Source organism: Passer domesticus, chromosome 4 (genome assembly GCF_036417665.1).
Source record: "Passer domesticus isolate bPasDom1 chromosome 4, bPasDom1.hap1, whole genome shotgun sequence".
Lineage (NCBI taxonomy): Eukaryota > Metazoa > Chordata > Aves > Passeriformes > Passeridae > Passer > Passer domesticus.
Window position 1 is genome coordinate 78,268,619 of NC_087477.1, and position 23,866 is coordinate 78,292,484.

A 23,866-nucleotide genomic window follows, 5' to 3' on the forward strand; every position below is an offset into this window, starting at 1 on the left:
GGGCACATCAGCTCTGCACTGGAGCCAGGAGCACAAACCCAAGTCTCATTTGTGCCCAGCAATCAACCATTCCACCTTCAGGCCAGTCTGCCCCTTGCGCTGCTTTATGAGCTTTCCCAGAATACAGACAACACTCTTCCAATGTGGTGAGGAGCAATCTTAGAAAACACCCCCCAGCACAGCCACAAACCTCATTACTCACATATTCTTTGATGTCCTTTGATTTCACGGCTTTGTAAGAATAATATGCCGGGTAAAGTGTGCCAAATATAAGCCTGGAAAAAACAAACAAACAATAAACGGATTAAATTGATTTCCTGTCACAGGGAAAGATTTTTTTTTTCCCTCTGTGTTTTAAATGTGGGTTTTGTACTGGTAAAAAGTGTTAGGATTTGATTTAAGCTTGAGTGCACTAAGTACAGCACAGGAGTGATTTTGCATCACTGAATTCAGAGCAGCTATTTCCAGTGACTTGAATGAAGAGCAGAGATTCAGGCTGTTTTTCCTTTTGCAATGGTTTCCAAAGCTGTACCTTATGAGTTACACACAAAACAAAGTAATCAAACCAAACAAAAAAGGCCACCACCACACATTCAAAAGGAAATTAAAAGTCTGATCTTGAAACATTCTACTGCAACACCAGGAATATGGGAGTATTGCTTTCAGAGAGAGAATTATTTGTCTAAAATCCCTCCCACCTCTATTCAGTACTCTGAAAAGCTATCAGATGATAAAGCAGGATCCAGGTTCTACTGGTGCAAGGGTTTAGGTGCCTTATCCTACATTAAACCTGGTCTAGGGAAGAACCTTGCACTGTTCAGTAAAGTCAATTTGGGCTCATGAAAGGAGGAGGAATCTGCCCACCAAAATATGCCAACATGATCAAGCCTAAAAGTCCCAGCTCTGCTGTTCTTTCAGGCAGCTTCCTTTCATTTTCAAGTCTGAAAGGGATGCTGTCAGCTTCAAGATTTCATGTAAGAAAGAAACAAGGATCTGAAAGTTAAAAATAGCACTACTGAGAAAAACACATGGAGAATTTTTTATACTAGGTTCTCTCTGCATCACTGCCTACATGCTTATTCACTTGGATTATTCTGGACGTAAGCATAGGCTTGTCAAAACCACTTTGCCCTGCCCAGGTTTCAGTCAGTTTTATTCAAAGCAGGAGGATGATGCTGCAAAGTCTAAATTTAATAGATTGCAGGGTAATGTTTATTGGCTTGCAACGACCCATCTTTCTGTGGAAGCTTTTGCTTTAAATTCACACAACTGTTTCCTCCGCTCCTGGGAATGGAAATGATCAATGTTTCAATCCCTAATTGTGGAGCCACATGGACCCACAGTCATCTTTTTCCACCCTGCCAGCAGTGACTGTGTGCCGAGGGACTCATAATTACAGTCAAGTCCATTACGTGTGTAAGACATTAAAAATTAACACTCTGGGATATGGTGCACCATCGTACTTCCCGGAGCTCAGGAAGGTATTTATGAAAGAATGGGGTGAGCCAGCACTCATCTTGATTTCCAAAGCAGTGACCAAAGGCAATTTGCCTGCTATTCATCATGCTCAATGTAGCATGGCTTAGCAGAACCTGAATCACAATGCAGACTTCAGAAAAGCAGCTACTGAGTGAGGAGATTCAACATTTTACAGAGGCTTCACACTGCTTTCAGAAAGCTTTGCTGGAAGCAGTCAGCTCCAAAATTGTTTCACTCAGAGGGGCTTGTGCTATCTGCAAGGATCAGATACAGACTCAGAAAGATCCTGGGAAACCAAAAGCATTTTTGTCCCTTGCAGTTTCCCCCCAAACAGCAACATGGGTTAAGGCAAGGATGAACACACACGGTGGCTTGATCCTGTTCTCACTGAGATATAATAACAAATATTCCAAGTGGCAGCAGGACCTAATCCAAAGAAGGAAGAGTTCACAAAAGAAAGAAAGCTACAATACTCAGAAAATAACAGCTGAGCACATGAAAAATATTTTTGGCTCTCCTTATAAAATGCACTGCAATGCTGTTCTTCCTTCTTGGCCTAGGCTGGCTGCTATCTCACACTTTTATTTCCTGCAAATAATCACTGAAAGATTGATATTCATTTCCTCAGTTTGTGCTGGTAACAGAAAGTCACTGGATCCTGAAGAAGCAAATGGTTTATAGGAATACCAGAAAATAATTCGTTGCAGACAATAAATACTTGGGGAAAAAATCCTGTGAGGGAAGAAAATTGCAATAATTTTGCAAGTGCAGAGCAAGGGACAGTTAATAAGGTGACGTGATCTCCCTAAACTGGAGATTCAGAGTTTCACTGATTTGCCTTGCAGTGTGTTGTGTGCATATATGGACATTTATTACTGCTGTGGTTTACCAGACTGAAAATTGATTTAAGGAATGTTGGAAGCCAGTCTTGTCACTGCTGTGGCTTACTAAGTGGCTTGGGGTCACAATCTCTGGGTACATGCTACAAATGGAAGATAAAAGACGTTTGGGCATTTCTGTAAAGTATATTCAGGGTTTTTAAGACAAATATTTGCATATAGGGATATTCCAAAAAGTCTCTTGAAGTTACTGTCTTCACTTGGCTTTGGATCAGGGTTGAGTGCAATTGATTTAATTCAAACACGCACATCAATCCTGCATCTCTTCCCTCAGTTCCTCTACCCTGCTGAAGACAATAATTCTCACTTCCCCCTCTTCCAAGCTTCCTGCGTAATTAAAGTTATTGTTGAGTCCTGCCTTCCTTCATCTCCATGCTCAGAATGTTGCCAAATCACTCCTTCTGCACGCTACACACAAACCTGAGGTTGACCCTTTGTCCCTTGAAAACCATAAAGTCTTTCTTTGTCCAAGTCTCCTTTCCACCTCCTTTCTGTGGTCTCTACCCCACATGGATGCACCTGTGTTTAAACCTCTCTCCTCTGTCCCAGTCACCCCCACTCCCAGCCTAACAAGCTGAAGTAACTTATCTTTGCTTTCCATGCCTGAAAAACGTTGTTCCTAACCCCTGTTGTTTTGCTCTTTTATCACATCCTACCTCAGTCCCTTCTCTCCTTTAATGACTGCAGTGCCACCACCCTCTTCCTCTGCTGTTCCCTGCTTGTGTTCTCCCACACCCTGGAGCTCCTGTGCTCCTTGCTCCCCCATAGCACATCAGTTCACTGCCTCCAAAACAAGCTGTTCCCTGGCAGTCATCCTGACAGCCTCCAGTCTGAGAGACAGCATCCCAATTCCAACCAAATCATCCCCCAGTTCTCCTCATCTCTATATTCTTCTTCTGCCACGCTTCTGATGTTCTCTGCAGCAGATCACAGGACCCTTCAGCTTTCTTCCCACATCCCCAAAACCACAGGACTGCCCCTCAGTTCCCTCCCACAGCTGCCAGCTGAGCTGGGACTCGGATGTGCTGTGAATCCTTCTGTGTTACAGGCACTGTCTGTCTGCCTGGTGCTGGCCAGCCAAATTAATGACCTACCTATGGAGTCAGCACTGCAGCTTTTACCTCCTGGCAGACACTGCTATAAAACAGTCTCCTATCCAGCAGCTAATTCTTAGGAATAATGTAGGAAATTTATATTTCAGACCTCTCTGACCCATCTATTTTGGCCACAACCACTTTGCAGATCCAAAAGTTTTGCAGCAGTGGAAAAACAGACAACTTAAGTCTCATTTCCTTAGGAAACCAGCATCAACCCACTCCCCACCCATTTCCATCTTTCAAAGCTTTTTTGAATGAGCTGTGTACCCAAGAAAGCCATGGCCCTTTTACCTTCTGTGCAGAAGCAGATATCCTGATCATCAAGCCTCCCAGACCTTGATGTAGAATAGCTGCTACATTTAAAGCTACAGAAATGTTCTGCAGTCTGGGCTAAAGCAAGCACACACCCTCAGGGTATAGAGAAAGGCAAGGAAGTGGTGACATCCATCAGTGAGTTAGGAAAAGCTGGATTGCAGCACTAAACAAATAACCACAACAGCCTGACAGTTCTGTGCTGGAGGTCTACACCAATTACAATCACCTTGAAAAAGGACAAAACAGCAGCTGTAAAGAAATCACTGAAGAGTCGAATAATTGTGCAACAGGAGGCAAAAATCTAAGTAAAAGGTTAGTCTGCCTAAAGAATAGGATAAGGATTAATGCTGAAAATCCTATAATCCTATTAGGCACCTCAGCAGCAGCAATCCCCAGCCTGGATCATTACATGTGCTTCCGGTCATTCTTTGTCAAAAGGGAGACATGAATGCAGGAGGGGAAAGAGAAAGACAGGGAAAGTGGAAGTGCACTGGGGAGGATCCATATGAGGGACTGTAAAGGCTGTAATTGTTCCTTTTGCAACAAAGACAATTAACTGAGGTTACTCACTCCTCTGATGCAGTGTAAGAGGATGCTCAACTCAATAAAGAGAACAAAGGAAAAGGAGGGGAGAAACCCCCTGTACCACCAGGAGATATTATGTGGAATGGATGGACTGCATTTATTAATATAATTACATTATGTAGGATTTGGGTTTCATTATTGAATTTTACCATTAAATGACACAGGGAAGGATGAAGCTTCCCATATTGTGGGGTTTCCTGATTGTCAGGGGAATAGTAAAGCAATTGAACTGTTGACTCCTCTTTAACAAACCCTGTCATATTCCAGGGGAGCAGATGCACCATCACTAAAGCTCTTTTGTCTCCACTTACCAGAACAGCCACAGTCAGACCTGGCTGTTATATCTTTCTGTTCCTTCTCTGGATCTGCTGGAGCAGTGGTCTGCCCATCACAGGGCACAGGCTATCCCAGATGTGACAGTATTCCTGATGGAATCTAGACTACAGTCTGGGGAACAGCATCAGAGCTGCCACCATGACCTGGGAGGATCCCATGGGATGTCTTGGGTTCTGATTTGGTGATGCTGCTTTTCTCATGGAAAAGCTATTTACCCACAAAATTAACTCTCACACTCCATAAAGTAGCCACTGAAATAAATGGAAAGGCTCTTAGTGATTCTCAGGAGTTCTTGCCAGGACTCAGGTTACCTCCAGAAATGCCTGCACATCCACTCCCTCGAGCACTTTTAACCACAGGGGTGTTTTCTGGGTAGTAACCTGCTGTTACAAATACACCAGCATGGGCTATCTACATCCCAAGCCATCCAAGTTTTGCTCCTCTAGTTACCATGCCACCAGCAGTGTTTGGGCTGCCCAAACACTTAGAACATTGTACCATCACAACACAAATAGAACAGCCCTTATTTTACTCATAAATAACAAATGTTCCCATTTCACGGGTACACAGCAGCCAAGACAGCAACTTCCATGCACAGGGATGGACACATTTAGGAACCATTGAGATTTTCCTATTTTCTCAACATGTTCACTGGCTAGTGTGTGCTTCTTACACAGAGAGCAGAAGCTGAGCTGTCACCATGCCAGCATTCTTCAGTGATACCACCAAGAAGGGTGCCAATAGGTTTGTGTTCTTTATTATCAGACCTAATTAATGTTTACACAGTGCCAGATTAAAAATAAACAGCATTGTCTTCACATTGATGTTTCCTGGTTGAAATCCAGCAGTCAGGGATGTGAAAATAAGCAGTGCACAAGGCAAAGAAAGGGTTAACTTGAGTCTGTGACAGGCCAAATGCCTGATATTCAAGAAGGGGCTGGGGTGGAGGAAGCACCAGCTGCAGAGGAGGTTCTGGGCTGTATTCCCTAGGAGGTGGCTCCTGCAAATTCTTTGCAGTCACTGTGCAGCAGAATGGTGGCTCCAGGGAAGTCAGGAACTCGCCTGCTCACCCTCAGGGTGACAGCTGACACTGTCCCCACCTTGGGCCCCAGGAGATGTGGATACCTGACCACGCTAGACTGACATCCTGATACACTCTGAGAACACTATGACAAAAATACCTCTCAAGGAAAGCGCTGGGTCCTGATACCCCTGAGACAGATGAGGCTCCATTTGCAACTTGAATCAAACATCCTTATGGGGCTGCTTCAGTGCAGGTAAAGCTCCACTTGCACAGCCACCCAGCACGTCCCTCTGCTTTGGGAAAGATTCCTCTGCACCTCCTTGGTGAGCTGCTTAGCTCCTGTGACCTGCTAAGAACATGTCCTCACGTCCATACTTCCAAAGCACCCACACCAAGAGAGCAGAAGGCACACCCAGGAGAGCTCTAACACAAAGATGCTCTGCTTTCCATCCAGATCCATCTCTGATTTCTCAGCCAAGTTACTACAGAAGCAACATGGAACTTCATCATGGTTAATGTAACCTAATGGCTGCTGAAACCCAGTTGCTCCTCCTGGCATAACTGCAGGGCACAGGAATGCCCAACTGGCCTTCCAGCACAAACAGCAAGTCAAGGACTGTCCTTGATGCTTCTAATTTAAACAGCCTTCATCTTCCCAAAGCAGCACATATTCCTCTCCAGTTGTCATGACCCTTTTTTATTTTCCTCAGCCAGGGCACTCCTCACACAGGAGCTGGCAGATGGCCAGGCACAAACAAGTGAAGAAACACACCAGTGGGGATGGGTGGAGAAACTGGCCTTGGCCAGTCTGGAGCTGTCACAAAACTACACTTGGCTGGTTTGAGAGGCTGCTCAGCAGAAGGAGACCTGGGGGTGCTGGTTGACAACCAGCTGGGAATGAGCCAGCAGTGTGCCCAGGTGGCCAAGAAGGCAAATGGAATTCTGGCCTGTATCAGCAATAGTGTGGCCAGCAATTCCAGGGAACTGATTGTCCCCCTGTGCTGGACATTGGTGAGGACACATCTCAAGTGCTGTGCTCAGTTTTGAGCCCATCCCTTCTAAAAGGACATTGAGGTGCTGGAGCATGTCCAGAGAAGTGCAACAAAGCTGGTGAAGGGCTTAGAAGACATGTCCTGTGAGGAGCAGCTCAGGGAACTCAGGATGTTTAGTCTGGAGAAAGAGGAGGCTCAAAGAGACCTTGCTGCTCTTTAGAACTGACAGGAAGTTGTAGTGAGGTGGAGTTGGTCTCCTCTGCTGTGTCTAAAGTGAAAGGCTGAGAGAAAATGGCCTTAAGTGGCACCAATGGAGGTTCAAATTAGATATCAGAAAATAAAATTACTTGAAGAGTGGTTAGGCATTGGAATAAGTTGCCAAAGAAGGTGGTGAGTCACCATCTCGGGAAGTATTCAAGAGGTGTCTAAATGTGGCACTTGGGAAGATGATTTAAGGGTGACTGGGGTTGGCAGTTGGACTGGATGATCTTGAAGGTCTCTTTCAACCTCAATGATTCTGTGAACTATTACGTTTGTTCACATTGAAACCCTACATTCAGACTGGTCTAAACAAGATAAACTTGTCCCCACTGTTCTCTTTTCCTGTAACAAGAAGATAGAAATGCTAAAATAACTCTATAACTGATGGAGACACCTTGTTAAATATTGGGATTGCTATGATAGTGCACATAATGCCTACTAAAGCCTGACATTCCCAGAAAAACTACCAGCAGTGAAGGGTCTTCACAGGGTTATGTTTACATGGGTACCCTTGAGTATCATATTTAAAGCCCATTCAAGATTAGGCAGGTACTTAACTCTTCCCAGGGTCACTGTTCCAGACTCTCTTCAAACTCAGGCAGAATTCTATCAATTTACACTCAAGCCAACACTTGAAAATTCTCTTTCCAGTCCTTCAGAACAGAGAATGCCTGTGTGGCTGCTATAAAAATACCCCACAGTTCTGCAGCTATTTTAGGAAGCAAATTCCTTGCAGGTGGAGGTTTACTAAGCTGGTCTGCTCTACTTCACGCTGCCATCAGCGATGCCAGAGCGCTGATGAGAGAGAGGAATTTGCTGTCACCCAGACAATGTTTGAAAAGGGGTCTGTGTGGAGAGAGTGTGGGGCTGCTGTGGGACCTGTGGGAAGCTGCAGTAAACAAGGACACTGTGGCTGGCAGAGCCCAAGAGGCTCCCAGCAGCTGCCTGGCAGAGATAGGGTTTCGGGGTTCCATTAGTGCTGCTGCTGCTGCTCCCCTCTTGGCAGGAGCAAACATCCCCCAGCCGCAGCTCGCTGGCACAGCCCACGGCTTCACCACTCTGCTGGGAAGAAGAAGCAATCAATCAAAGGGTGATACTAAGCAATAAAATCCTTTTAGAAAAGAAAACATTCCTGTTGTGTGACCGGGTCAGATCTTCACCCAGCTTTGCTGTTCCAAAAAGGCAGGGCTCAGGGTCTGTGTGCCCCCATGTTTTCCCTATCTGCTACTGACCGTATGGTTCCGGCCTTGAGAGCTTTGTTTTTCTCCAAGCCAAATAAATTTGGCAATTTGAAAACTAAATGGTATGTTTTAGATGGGAAGGGCTGCTTTTCCTGACTCTGGAGAGGGGGATGTTTATGTGGGAAAAGCTTTTTTAGAAGCACTGATATTATATTCCAGAGATGACAGATGGTCCAAGATCTGCATTGTGGGTTAGCCTACAGATTTATGGTAGGCTCATGATATGAAAAGGAACAGAAAAACTTATAACCTAACCAAACTAATTTCTCGGCTAAAAAAAGGTACAAACTGTGGATTGCTTATCAACAGAGAAGCTCCACATTATTTTCACAGAAAGCCACATCATGCTGAAAGCATTATTTTGGAACTATTTTGACTGATACTATGTGAATCACCTTTTAGTAAGTGTAACCACATACAGAAATCCTAATTGAAAGCATAATCCTACTACATTCTCTGTATCTGAAAACTCAGTTCAGGTTATGGAAGACTTCCACCATCAAACCATAAGTGCTACCACTGTCTGAGGAAGTGGTGAGAAACACAAAAGCTCCTGTTCATCTACCCCTCACTGAAAGACAGCTTTAGACTTCTTGTGGTGTACTCTTGGGACAGAAAACAGGAATAAAAAATTAAATTAAACCATAACACATCCAAATCAATTGCAACATAACCTCCTTAGAGTATTGTTACTTCAGCTTCCCAGGGACAGAACATTACTAGAAGTGCTTAACTAAATGCAAAGAATATTTCAGCTCAATGTAATTTCAAAATTAAACCAGAAAATCTCTTTGGCCCAAATACTCAGCTAAAGCAATGAAAAATACAGACTTTCCATGGATTACCAATGACTCAATCTGCTGTAACAGATCAAGCAGTCCCAAGGTTGCTGTGAGTACCTGTGGGCCTTGGAGCTCTCCAGAAGCTCCTGGAGGAGGACAGAAACCCAGGGCAGATCTCTCCACCAGCCAAGGAGAGCAGTTTGGTGCAGAAATGGGTGTCAGGCATAGTCATGGCAGCTTGGTGCCAAACAGCCTGAGGTGAAACCTTACTGCTGTTCCAACCCCCTGCCATGGGCAGGGCCACCTTCCACTAGTATGGTGGAAATGGTGGGTGCTGGTAAATTAACAGCAAGCAGCATAACTCCTTCCATCAGGAACTGACTTTCTTACATCTCCAAGGACCCCAGAACATTAACCAGAAAACACAGAATACCAAACATTTTGAGGGACCAGACTCACTGAAAACAAGTGGCACCCAACTCAGTCGTAACCTCCAGGTTGCAGAGGCAATATCTACCTCTCAGTTAAGTAAACAAACAAACAAATAACCCATACACATCTTTAAAACATTTATTCTCATTTTGATAACACATTTCAAAGGAGGATTTCAAAGTGCAGTACAAATATTATTGATGTGAATATCAAAGCTGGTGGCACTACTACTGATTTCTGATTATTTCTATTTAATTAGTGGTCTATGTCTATTTTAAATTATAAGAAAGTGAGACGTTGAAATCATACAGGAAGAACCACATTAGGACATGATATATCAGTGCCCAGTTTTCAACTCCAGTTTTAAAGCAAGAGTGTAAGAAAGCTAAGGCAAGATGATTCTACAGGTAATTTCAGAAGATTCAGCCCAGCTCCATGCTTAGGTTAGCATGGGTATCAGAATGCCACATGCTAAATATAACAGCTGCAAAATTGCTGTGAGTTCACAAGCCATGCAGACCAAGTTTCTCTTTCTGGCCCACATACACAGATTGGTATTTCTTCTGGGTGCTATAAACATTTTAGGGAGTGGCTGGGCACCTGCTTTCTTACTAGGACCTGCATAATTTTTATTTTAAAACACAGGAAAACAAGAAACTGTCATACGGCTTGAAAAAGAAAGACTTCTAGTCTTTTCTCACAGCTATTTGACATGGGTTTCTGGTGTGAATTTAATAGAGTTCTTTCCTCCAGGGTCTTTTGTAATTTCATTCATCCTCTTTAATCCCTCCTTTTTATACAGCTAATAACAGCATTGTAATGAAATGCATGGTGCAACTGAGATAAACATGAAGGCAGAGCTCTCCAGATGGAGCTGAACTGATACAGAGCAGCCTCCAGCTAACCCAGACATAAGGGAGAGGAAAGCAGAAGGAAACATGCCTCTGTTCTCAAGCCATGGACCACTAATGAATAATCAATCAGACCTGCTGGCTACACCTCTGAGTTCAGCTTCAACTACCAGGACAACTCTCTGCCTCTAATTAAAAGAAATTAGAAGAAAAATGACCATTTAGTGGCTAATCCTAAATCACGGTGTTAGGATAAGTGGTACAAAACAGCAGCTGGGGCAGCCTAAATAACACCCAGCACCTCTCAGGGCTGTCCCAGGGCAGCATCAGCCCCACGGGGGTGACACCCATCATGACACTTTAATGGGAGAGGCTCCCCAGAGCACTTCACAGACATGGAGTGATTAGTACAGGGGTATGAGATTGATTATGGGATGCATGGGCAGACACTGGACTTGGGCTCACACAAGGAATGAAAAACACACCAAAATGACAGCCCAGTGGCACCTCTTGTTTCACATCTTCTCCTTCACATACTCACCACAATGGTCACAATGTACCTCCTGAACCCCTGGAGCTCTCCTGGAGAACGTATGGGACAGCCAGCACCCAGCACTTTGGTTTCTGAGCTCCCATCAATAATGCTCACTGCAGAGCACTTCCTCCAGGGCTGAATCTGGAGGAACCAGACTCACCCAGGAACAAAGGAGCAGCACCAATCCCCTGACAGAGATAAATCATGAACCCCAGGTCCTGTCCAGTCAAATGTCCAGTATCTTCATCTCTGGACTTCTGTTCCTGCCTGCTTACCCTTGATTTGAAGAATTTTTTTTTAATATATAATCAGAATTTCCTTTGCTGCAACTTGTTTCCAGTGCCTCTCCCCCTTTTGCTGTGCCTCCACAAAAAGCCTTCTCTGCAACAATCCTCCTCATTTTTGAAGACAGCAATGACATCTCCCCTTCACTGTTTCTTATTAAGGCTGAACAAACATCCCCCTCATCTGCCCTGGTGCACCATACACTCCAATCCTCTTCCACTGGACTCATTGCTGCCAGGGCCCTCCTTCTACCAGGGAAACTCAAATGGGATATTCTACTCCAGCCAGAAACATCTCCCCACAGTCGTGAAACAGAGGGGAACAATCACTTTCCTCAACCTGCTGGACAATCCTCTTACTAACCCAGCCCTGTGTTGAGATCTGGAGGAGAACAGCACTACATCATTCCTATGGTCAGAGGCCCAGCAGGACCAGGGATCCACTCCCTGAATGATGAGCAGATTCTCCCCTGCTGACTGGAGAACCTTCTTCCTCAGCCCCAGCACTCCCTCTCCTTTGCAATCGGTGCTATTCCCAAGGAGCTGAGCTGGGAATACCTGCTGGATTGCCAAGGGAAGCATGTGAAGGATAGCACCACAGCATCTTAACTCTGGGGCTTCACACAGAATGGGTGCTGTTAGCAGAGCTTCAAAAGGAGGGGTAGGGAGATGAAATGAATATTTACACACACTGCTCTAATTCTCCTGCTTAGCCATTTCTGGTGAGCTAGAGGAACAGCTAGATTTCCCTTATCTCCACAGCCACATACTCACATACAAGGCTTTGTGTCATTAACTGTGCAGTTTGCTATAATGGTTTTATGGTAATGTTGTTGCATGATCTATTCTTACACAAAGCCACGAGTAGAGAGGTCATTATCAGCTTATTTACCCCTATGCCAAACACTATGGCCCACAGTACATATCTGGGGATAAAATGACACAACCTTTCTTCTGCTGGAGCTGGGAACCTCACAGGGAAAGTGAATTACCCATACATGGCTAATAGTCATGCTATGATAATTTTTAAAAAGATCAAGGGCTGCAAAGCCTTGATCAAGCTAAAATTGATTTAAAGGGCTTTCTTAATTGACAATGTCCTCCAGAGCCCTTAAATCCATCCTTTAGAAGTTGGAGAACTGTATTTTCAGGGTAAATGAAGAAAGATTAAATGAAACTGCTCCTAAGAAAAGTTATATTCAGCAATGTTGAAGTACCTATGATACTAACAGGACAAATACACACTCCAGGGCCCAGGAATCTTTAATTTTTCTGATCTAATAATTGTAAAAGGCTTTTCAGGGCTGTACTTGAGGGCACAGCACTACCCTAGGCACAGAAATACCAGCACCTCTGTAAGCCTTCACCATCTTCAATCAGTTCTCTCCAAGTCTTTGGGAAATAGCTGAGTTCTCAGATCCCCTTTGTACATTTTGTGCTTTGTACATCAGCCCAGTTGAGCATTCCCCTGGCTGGACATCCATCATGCAGTGCTGACACACAAAAGCTGCATCTGTTGTCCTTTAACTTGCTTGGGTTGGGCAGGATATTGTCACTGTTTCTGGCTCAGGGCTTACCAGCACACAGTGAGGGTGGGCTAAGATAGCCCAGGTGAAGATTCAGTGGCCCAGCCTCCAAAATTCATGCAAAATTCAGAAACACTTGCATATTGCCCAGGAGTACAGCTGAAGTTAAATACTTCTGACTTGCAATTCACTTGGCAGGTGCATGGGACAGATACAACTCATGCACTCTGTACAGAGCATTCTAGAATATCTTTGGTTTTGCTCAACAAAGAGTATATATGTACAAGTGTAATAATACTGGAACTCAGACACATTTCCTTAGCCACTCTGGGATGTTTTTAAAATGCAGGGCTTCTCTTCTGAACTTTGAAATCTCTCTACATCTATTTACTTTCCTACGTCATGAGTCACCTCATGAATATACTTCTGCTACAAAAAGTATAGCACAAGTGAATATATTTCTGCTACAAAATGACAATTTCTTCCCTATTCCTCCCAAATAATTTTATCTTTTTAAGTACCTCCAGGTTTTGTATTCCTTGACCAATATTAATTTTATTTTTAAATTTCTGATATTTTCCAATCTTACCATAGCTTCTCCCTGAAGCTTAACAGGTTAAACACTTTCCTGTTACACCAAAGATTAGATTTCAATCCCTCTAATATTCTAGTAAGTGAAGTTTGGGTCTTTAACTAAAGGTAAGAGAGAGAAAGGGGTTTCTTTTTACAGCACAGCTACTACTCACCTACATTACATTTTCTTAACAACCACTTATTACCTAAAGTGCAGGCAAGACTCAACAGCAAGGACAGGTATCTACTGGAGCATTTAATGGCATAGCAGCTCATATTGAGAGCTTTACAATAACATCTGACAATTTGAGATTTTGGACAAATAGATACCTAGGGTAAAACTTTCAGAGAAGGCTGAGATGACAGGTATCTACATGTTGCATTGACCATGATGGAAAATAAATGGCTTTCACCACTGGAAATCAGCAGCTTTATCACAGCCCAGGGAGTATGAGATCTAGAAAAAGAAATTGCAGTTTCCAGGCACTGCTTCTGTGCCACCCCCATCATTACACCGTGAGGCAATCTCACTGTGAGCACATCCTAGCAATTCCCACATTTGCTCATTTATTCTCGTCAGGTGATTTCTTGGAAGCAATTACAGGAGCATTTCCATTCAAAATAAAGTATCAGGCAATAGCTTCTCAGAAAGGAGCATGCACACAGCCTTGCAGGGTCAGAGTACAAACCAAAATATCTGATGCCCAAAGATATATGTAATATATGCACATATTCTAGAAGTCGGGATTTAAAACCCAGTTTCACAATTTGATGAAGACATCAGATTTTTTAATGCCTCAATACAGCAGCATTGCTATCCAGGTACTCAATCCTCCTTCTGACAGAAGATGTCACGTTCCCATTTGCATTCAATTTTGATCTCTCCCAGACTTTTCATATGTCTCTGAATTTCAGGCTTTAGCTGAGAGCCTTAGAGAGTAAAAGGGATAAGTCATGCTGCTCTCTTCTATTCTGCATTTCCCCAAACACAAATGTGCTCAGATCAAAGCCTGTGACACAGGCACAGCTCCATCCCTACACCATGAGGAATACTTTGTCTCAGGCTTGGTAAAGAGCCCGTGCTCTGCACAATTCTGAACAGAAGGGGCTTTGCCTCTCTTCTTTCTCTTGGCTTAGAGACTTCACCTCTTTTCCATTCTCACCTTCCCTCTCACACATATACCCTTCAGCTGGCAGCTATTCAAAATATAAAATAAAATATAAACTGAGGCTTAGGAGCTAGATGGAGATTCACAGAAATAACACGAGAGGAAAGCAAAGGGGAAGACAGCCAATTCTTCAGGGACCATTGTGGCAGAGAGAATAGGGACAGGCGGTCGGAAGATTTCGGGCTGTCACGGAAACCTGATAGGGCCTCCCTCACCTGACTCCCAGAGATAAGGATAGCCGCAGGACAAGAGGCCAAGAATGTTGTAATCCCCCCAAGAATGTTGTAACCCTACCTAACACGGCCTCCACCCAGTCCCCTTACTAACCATATAAGGTAAAAGTCAGACCCCAAAGGTAGGGGAAGGACCAAGGGTATATATACCGAGGAGAAAACCAATAAAGGGCCTTTTGGACCGTCTATCACATTGATGTCTGCGTGTCCTTAGCCCGAGCGGCCAAGAGCATTGGGCCGTCGTGCTGCGTTTCCTTAGAACCAGGGCGCTACAACAAGTGGTGCCGAAAGCCCGGGAACACAAAAGAAACAGAACCCGGGATCGGGAGTCTCCTGGACAAGGCCAGCGGCTGCGGGGGGTCCTGGACTCCACCACAGCGAGGAGGGACGCCTCCGGAAACCGCCACAGCCTCATACAAGCTGTGGCCTGAGTTTGAATTGGAACCGCCATAGCCTCATACAAGCTGTGGCCTGAGTTTTACGAGGACCGCCGCAACCTTGCAGAAGTTGTGACCAGAGTCTTGTAGGACCGCCAGTCTCGCGGAAGTCGTGGCCCGAGTCGCGTTGGGACCGCCTCAGCCTCATGGAAGCTGTAGCCCGAGTCGTGAGTTATTTTAATTTACAATGGGGTATTAGATGTGACTTCAAGCATTTTCAGCTTGCTATTAATAAGCTCCAAGAGCTAAGGACGATAACTCGTCCCATAGACATATTAAATTCAGAGGTGTGGGAGAGATGTACACTCGCTTTAGCCGAGGATTTAAAGGTTACAGGCAGTGGGAAATGTCTTAAGGCGTGGGCTAAAGCAGAGGAAGCTTTAAAAAAGGCCTCAGAACAGCAGGAGGCATGGGAAGCAGCGAAGACCATGCTGTTAGCAACCCCAAAAATCGGGAGCGTGGCTGCGACCCAAACAGCCCCGGGAAACAGCCCGGAGGGGGGGGGCAACACGCGGGAGGCGGGCGTTCCCCTCCCGAACCCGCGCGCGGACGCGAGCCCGGGTCGCGACCACCCGGCGCCCCGGGGGGACCCCCCGACCCCTCCGCAGTGCCCGCGGGACTCCCCGACCCCACAGCCCACCTTGCGGGACCCCTTGAACCCCCCGCGGAGCGCGCCCGGCCCCGGCCCGCCCGAGGAGCCCGCCGGGGTCGCGGAGCCGCTGCCCCCTCCCCTCCCCCCACCGCGAACCGCCGATTCGGGGACGCTGACACCGGAACAGGACTCGCGTTCGTTCTGGGAAGGTTTAATGGCGGACGCGCGCCGCGCGGAGAGTATCGCGGCCGCGGAGTCCGGCGGCGCCGTGCCGGCGGTGAACGGGGCACCCGGCGCCAGAGCCGCACCGCCGCCATACGGGTTTGAAAATGGCGCGGGCCACGCGGGAGAGGGGCGGGGCCAGCCGCCCAGCGGCGAGAACGGCACGGAGCCGAGAAGGAGCACTACCGCGCATGCGCGGGGCAGTGCGGGGGGGCGGACACCCGAACGGGAGCCGCGCCCAGCGGCGCCACCGTATAAGGGGGAGACCCCGCCCCGCAGGGGGCAGGAAACACACGGGGGGCGAGAGCGGCGCCCCCCCCGAGAGGCGGAGCGACACCGCCCACGAGGGGAGGAACGAGAGCGACACCGCTCGCGAGGGGAGGCGCGACTCCACCCCCGAGGGGAGGAGCGGGGGCGGAGCCGCGGGAAAACGCAGAGCAGACCGGAAGCGTACTGGCATTCAACTTCCGGCTCGGAGACCAGTGAGAGCTCCTCAGTCAGCTCAACCGAGCTTACCGAGTCAGACTGTGACTCGGAAGCCGAGAGGGCAGAATTAACGCGGTTTCAAGCGAAACCGAATAAAGCTTTCAATAAAACCGGGAAGCAAACACAACATAAGCTTACAGACTGGGGCAAAATAAAGATAGCATGTGCAGATTGGGTGGATATGACCAGCGTTCATGCTTACCCAGTCAGAGTTACAGGGGCCCAGGGAAATCAGCAGCGAACGTATACACCAGTAAATGTAAAAGAGGTTCAGACAATAGCAAAAGCAATTTCAGAAAAAGGGATCAACTCAGCAGTGGTTACTACTTTAATAGATGGGCTTTTTAGCAATGACGATTTACTTCCCTTCGACATTAGACAAATCGCTCGTATGATATTTGACGCGGCGGGTATGATTGTATTTAAACAAGAATGGACAGACAATTGCACAACAGCTTTAGCCCAGGCATCGGGCGAGGGGCAACAACTTCATGGCTCGAGTTTAGCCAGGTTGCTGGGGAGGCATGACGACGTAGCTACACCACAACAGCAAGCAGCACAGCTACGAGCTGAGGAGGTCAGAGCAACAACTAGGGCAGCCAGACAGGCTATAAAGGCAGCCTCGGGGGTGGTAACCAGACCAGCACCTTGGTCTACCATCCAACAGGGAGAGAGTGAAAGCTTCACACACTTCGTAGACCGGCTGAAAACAGCCCTGGATTCCTCCACAATACCCGTAGCAGCCATAGAATCAGTGGTGACCGACTGCCTTCGCCAGCAGTGTAACTCAGTCACCAAAGAGATCCTGCGTTCCCTGCCAGCCGGAACCAACCTAGCTGGAATGATAAAACACGTGGTAAGGGAGGAACAGCTGACACCTATTCAGGCAGCCGTCAATACCCTAACCAGTGTCATGGCTTGCTTTAAATGTGGCCAGGCAGGCCATGTTGCAGCAAGCTGTCCTCACCCGACACAACCTCCTCTAGCAGCACCATCGCTCCAGACACGTACAGGGGGGATTTGCTGGAGCTGTGGGAGGAAGGGTCACATGGCCAGGGATTGCAGGTCTAGGCCCCGGGGAAACCGGAGAGGGAGGAGCCACACGGGCCATATTCGGCCTCCTCCCGCAATGAATATGAGACGGCCCACCTATGCCAATCCCCGGTGGGGCAGGGGACCCTCGTACCCTATGCCGTCACAGGGAGCAGTCAGTACCACACCCCTGCCAGCAATACAATGGCAGAGCTGCCCAGCACCACCAGCGGTACTTTCGCATCCGCCACAGCCACAAACCACGCCGATGCCGCAGGGCCAGCAGGGAGTGCCCCAGAGCGGGGCCCCTGGGTGGCCTTGGCCATGAAAATAGGGAAGGAGCCTTCAAAGGTGTGGGCGGCATGTCGCCTTTATAACAGCCTAGACCCCCACGTCATAGGGCTTCAGTTTTGGGCGGACACGGGGTCAGACTGCACGGTTTTTCCCCTAGCAAGTTGGCCCAGACATTGGCAAATTAAAGAAGTCCCACCAGTGAACGGAGTGGGGGGACAATCCCGAGCGTGGAAGAGCACCCAGCTGGTAGCTATAACGCTTCACACAAAAGAGGGGCCAGAAAAAACAGTAGCAGTCTATCCATACATCCTGCAGAATTCTCCACCCCTGTTGGGAAGGGACGTCCTTGCTATGTTAGGAGTCAGGATCACAAATTTATAATGAGGGCCACTGCCATACACCCAGCGCTGCCAATCAAAATAACTTGGAAATCATCAAACCCCATATGGGTCGAGCAGTGGCCCCTATCTGAGCCTCGAGTGGCAGCCTTATTAGAATTGGTTGATCGTGAGTTACAAAAGGGTCACATAGAACCGACCACTAGCCCATGGAATACCCCTGTATTCGTGATCCCCAAAAGGTCAGGGGAAGGCTATCGCCTCATCCACGACCTAAGAGAAGTGAATAAGACAATTCAACCCAAGGGTCCAGTTCAGACCCTGATACCCGCAAACTCAGCCATACCCGAGGGACAGCCATGCGCAGTGCTGGACATCAAAGACTGTTTCTTTTCCATACCCTTGCACCCTGAGGACAAAGAGCGATTCGCCTTTTCCGTTGTGTTTCCGAACGGTAAACGGCCAAATCTGCGTTTCCAGTGGAGAGTGCTACCACAAGGTTTGGTGGACAGCCCGACTATATGCCAGATCTCCGTGGACAAAGCACTGATGCCAGTTCGACACTCCTATCCCACCGCAACCATCATCCAATACATGGACGACATCCTGATCGCAGCTCCATCAACGAGCCAGGTGGATCACCTGGTGTCCACAGTTACGGAAACCCTGCGAGCCAACGGTTTCGAGATTGCGACCGCAAAGATCAAGAAAGGACCCTGCGTGACATTCCTGGGAGTAGGGATCACAAGTTCCTACGTGACCCCTCCAAGGGTGAGAGTGAACCGAGACGTCAAGACGCTACACGACGTCCAGCGCCTAGTAGGATCACTGCAGTGGCTTCGCAACATCATCCTGGTTCCTCCGGAGGTCATGGACCCTTTGCACGACCTCCTGAAAGGGAAGCAGCCCTGGGAACCAAAGGAGCTGACACCGCAAGCAAAGAGCTCCCTCGACTTCATCGAACACCAGATGTCCACTGGCACACTTGCCAGGTGGAACCCAGCTATGCCCCTGGACTTGTACGTCCACTTCACGCCGAAAGGAGGAGTGGGAGCATTGGCCCAAGGACCTACCGAGAAGTCCCGACCGATCCAATGGGTGGTCCTCGGAAGACCAGCTCGAGCGTTCTCCCCAGGAACAGAATGCATCGCGAACCTCATCATAAAAGGCAGAAAACTCGCCCTGAAACACCTAGGAACAGAGCCAACAAGGATCCACCTTCCGCTTCGCAAGCAACCGGCAACAGAATCGACAACAATATCGGAGCACCTAGCCCTTGCACTCACCGGCTTCGGAGGAGAAATCTCCTACTCCGCCAAGCCGCCTTGGACTCAGCTGCTGACCATCGTCGACATAGACATGCCACCGAAGGTCAGAGACAGACCGCAGCCAGGACCGACAGTCTTCACGGACGCTTCCTCCACGACCTCAACCGCAACGGCAGTGTGGCAGGCAGGAGAGCAATGGCATTGCATCAAAGCGTGTGACCCAACACTGTCAGTGCAGCAACTGGAGGCAGCGGCAGTAGCCTTGGCGTGCGGACTCTTCCGAGAGGAACACCTCAACATCGTGACAGACTCCATATTCGTGGCAAAACTCTGCCTAGCCATGGCAGAACCGGGGGTGTCAACATCAGCAGCAGCCCAAATGCTGGAAGAAGCGCTCTCCTCACGACAGGGCACCATATCCGTCATACACATCAACAGCCACAACCCAGTCAAGGGTTACTTCCAGATCGGCAACGACAAAGCGGACGCCGCAGCAAAAGGAGTTTGGACATTGCAAGAAGCGCGTCAGCTGCACGAATCGCTTCACATCGGGGCAAAAGCACTGGCAAAGAGATGCGGAATCTCGACAGCAGACGCAAAACACGTAGTGGCGACCTGTCCTCATTGCCAGAAGTCACCACTGTGGACCAGCGGAGTCAATCCAAGAGGCCTCAAGCCCTCAGAAATCTGGCAATCAGACTTCACCGTGTGCCAACTGATGAAGCCAAGAGCGTGGCTAGCAGTGACAGTAGACACCTTCAGCGGAACGATAGTAGCCACACAGCACCTCAAAACGGACTCAAAAGCCACGATTCAGCACTGGCTGACAGCCATGGCATGGCTCGGTGTCCCCAAACAAATCAAAACAGATAGCGGGTCGAATTTCACTTCCAAACAGGCGCAAGAATTCGCCAAGAAATGGGGTATCACCCTGGTACAAGGTATCCCTTACAACAGTACCGGGCAGGCAATAGTAGAGCGGGCAAATCAGACCCTAAAAACCAGAATAGAGGTGTTGGCAAAAGCAGACGGCTTTGCCAACTCCATTCCCCCAGGAGAGCAGGCACGCATACTAGCAACAGCTTTGTTAGCGCTCAATCAATTTCCCAGGGGGGACGAGACAAACAGTCCTGTCCAAAAACATTGGACCACTCGAATGCAGGAGGAGGGTCCACGAGTAATAATAAGGAACGAGCTAGGCGAATGGGAACGGGGTTGGAGGTTAATGCTCACGGGACGAGGGTACGCAGCAGTCAAAAAAGACGGAGAAATCAGGTGGTGTCCACTTAAATCGATCAAACCAGATCTCCAAAAGGAGCAGGGTGACGCTAATGAGAATGGCGAGTCTCTGTTTACAGGACATGATCAAGAGACGTCCGCGAGACGTGCACACTCGCGTTCTGGAGGAGAGAGACAGACCACCGAGCCGCCAGACAGCACCCGAAGGACCGGCACGGGCGAGATCCAGTCATCAAGGGTATCTCTGGGTAATGTTGCTGCTGGGGCTAGTTGCCAGGGGGCAAGCCAGCTCACAGTACTATCCCCATCAGCCATTCAGGTGGGTCATACGGCACCTCACCAATGACAAGGTGCTCAGACACGTCATTACACCAGACGCCCCATCCTTCATACTTCGCATTACAGACCTGTTCCCGGGACGACCAAAGCCAGACCCTCATTCCCCATACGCCAAAAACACATACCTATCCTATTGGTGCCCAGCCTCAAACCCCGGAAAAAGTTACTGTAATCGCCCGGGGTGGGGATATTGCGGACACTACGGTTGTGAAACAATAGTCACAGACACCAGACCGACAGGGCCGGGGTGGGACCCACAGGAACCCGACAGATTCTTACAGTTCACTTGGGCGCCAAAAGGCTGCAAAACACCACTCTTCCATCACGAAAGCACCTATCGAAACAGCCACAAACTCCCAAAAATCCAGAAATGTATTAGGTACAACATGACAGTCTTGCAGCCCAGAGACCCCAGTTGGGCCTTCGGAAAAATGTGGACAGTAGTCCTTCACGGGACAAACGAGTGGGTAAACGTGCAGATTATCAGGCTCATACCGTCAGTACCCCGAGCGGTCGGACCAAACAAAGCAATCAAAAGCGTGCAGAAAGGGAAAAACACGACCTACCCCAAAACCTTACCTACAAGGGTCGCGAATACCCAGACAGGCCTAGCGAGAACCATTCAGACACATCGCTTAGCTAAGTCGGATTCAGACCCAATCCTTCGCATGTTAGAAGCTACCTTCCTATCCCTAAACGAATCCAACCCTAACCTAACCAATTCCTGTTGGCTATGTTACGATGTCAAACCACCCTTTTACGAAGGAGTCGCCTTAGATACCCCTTTCACATATTCCTCAGCAGACGCCCCTCACCAATGCAGATGGGACACTCCCCGCAAAGGAATCACCCTGAGTCAGGTCACGGGGAGGGGGAGATGCTTTGGAAATACAGCCCTAGCTAGGCGGGAAGGCAACGTGTGCACCAAAGTAGTCAAACCCGACAGGAGAAAAAAGTGGGTAGTCCCATCCGCATCGGGCATGTGGGTTTGCCAAAGATCCGGAGTGAGTCCCTGTGTGTTCCTAGACAAATTCAATAACTCAACAGACTTCTGTGTCCAAGTCTTGATCGTTCCCAGGATCCTGTATCACTCAGACGAGGAGGTGTACCAACTCCTCGGAGAACCCAGCCGACTCCACAAGAGAGAAATAATAACAGGCATAACAATCGCAATGTTGCTCGGCCTAGGAGCGGCAGGAACAGCAACGGGAGTCGCGGCCTTGGCGACCCATCACCAAGGTTTGTCCCAGCTGCAGAGGACCGTCGACGAGGATCTACAGAGAATAGAGAAATCCATATCCTTTCTAGAGAAATCAGTTTCCTCACTTTCAGAGGTGGTCCTGCAGAACAGGCGAGGACTGGACCTCCTACTCATGCAACAAGGAGGCCTGTGCGCCGCCTTGAAGGAGGAATGCTGTTTCTACGCAGACCACACAGGAGTCGTCAGAGACTCCATGGCGGAACTCCGAAACAGACTGGCTCAGAGACAGAGAGACAGAGACGACCAACAAAGCTGGTTCGAATCCTGGTTCAATCAATCACCATGGCTAACCACTCTAATTTCTTCCCTAATAGGTCCGTTAGCAATCCTGCTTCTAGCCGTCACGTTCGGACCGTGCCTACTGAACAAGCTAGTCTCATTCGTCCGGACCCGCTTGGAACGGACCAACATCCTGCTCTTAGGCAGACATCCGATGCTGTGAATTCAACAAGAAGTTCAACAGGGAACGCTGCCGGACGCAAGAACCCGAGAAAGAACTTGCCAGGCAGAAAAACTAACTCAGGAACCCCAAATCCCCTTTCCTTGTCAAGCAACAACCTTAGATACCTCATATCAGCATGTAGACAACTACCTCATCCATTTGTGGGAGAAGGGGGGGGAGATGTGGCAGAGAGAATAGGGACAGGCGGTCGGAAGATTTCGGGCTGTCACGGAAACCTGATAGGGCCTCCCTCACCTGACTCCCAGAGATAAGGATAGCCGCAGGACAAGAGGCCAAGAATGTTGTAATCCCCCCAAGAATGTTGTAACCCTACCTAACACGGCCTCCACCCAGTCCCCTTACTAACCATATAAGGTAAAAGTCAGACCCCAAAGGTAGGGGAAGGACCAAGGGTATATATACCGAGGAGAAAACCAATAAAGGGCCTTTTGGACCGTCTATCACATTGATGTCTGCGTGTCCTTAGCCCGAGCGGCCAAGAGCATTGGGCCGTCGTGCTGCGTTTCCTTAGAACCAGGTCGCCACAACAGACCATTTCAGAGATTTCTAAACAAGCAGCTGCTTGAGAAAGCAGCTTGTACTTTTTGTGGGAGCACCCACACTGCATGCTATCTTATGTATGCTCTTCCATCATTTCTAATTCATTAATACTGCTGGGTTAAATGCCATAGCCCAGGGTCTGTCCCCTTTCTTGGGCAAGGGGATTCACACAGGAGGATGACAATGTTGCAAGTGCCACTCTAAATAAAGCATTGCTATTTTGAAATGAAATGGTTAAACTGTTTCAAACGCATGTAGCTGTATAAAATGTGTCCAGAGAACTGGATTTACACAGGCTTCAGCCATTTATGGCCTGGCTGCTCGCAGTGAGGTTTCTTGGTTTCAAGAATATACATAAATTATAATAGTGTTTGAATAGGGACTTGATTTGTTACAGGCAAGTATCTGCAAACCTCAGCAGAATAATAATTGAAAAAGAATGCTGAGCTATTCCAGTATAGCTGTATAGCCCATTTGAGTGCAAAAATCTCAGGACACACTATATCAAAGAGATGAAAAATACCTCATCTAGAAGTAAATCCTTGAGGGTGGGGGGTATGATTTTACAGAATGGGTTTACACAAGATTAAATATGAATTACCACAAACTACATGGAAAGTAGACTGGTTAATTTTAAAGTACCGTGCAAAATCAGGCATAGTATTTATAAATTTAAAATACATGTCCTGCTTCATGGACAGCAGGCAAGAATTTTTCAGTGGCTGTCTGCAGTCTCTGAAG

General features: G+C 47.8%; 1 protein-coding gene across 3 annotated transcripts in view; it reads right to left on the reverse strand.

Moving 5' to 3' along the window:
* REEP1 (receptor accessory protein 1) overlaps positions 1–23,866 on the reverse strand; it is an 87,413-nt gene that overhangs the window by 36,482 nt on the left and 27,065 nt on the right. For all 3 annotated transcript variants that reach the window (XM_064418997.1, XM_064418998.1, XM_064418996.1), the window contains one exon: positions 203–275. In XM_064418997.1, the coding sequence (XP_064275067.1) occupies positions 203–275 (73 nt within the window). The remainder of the gene's footprint in view (positions 1–202; positions 276–23,866) is intronic.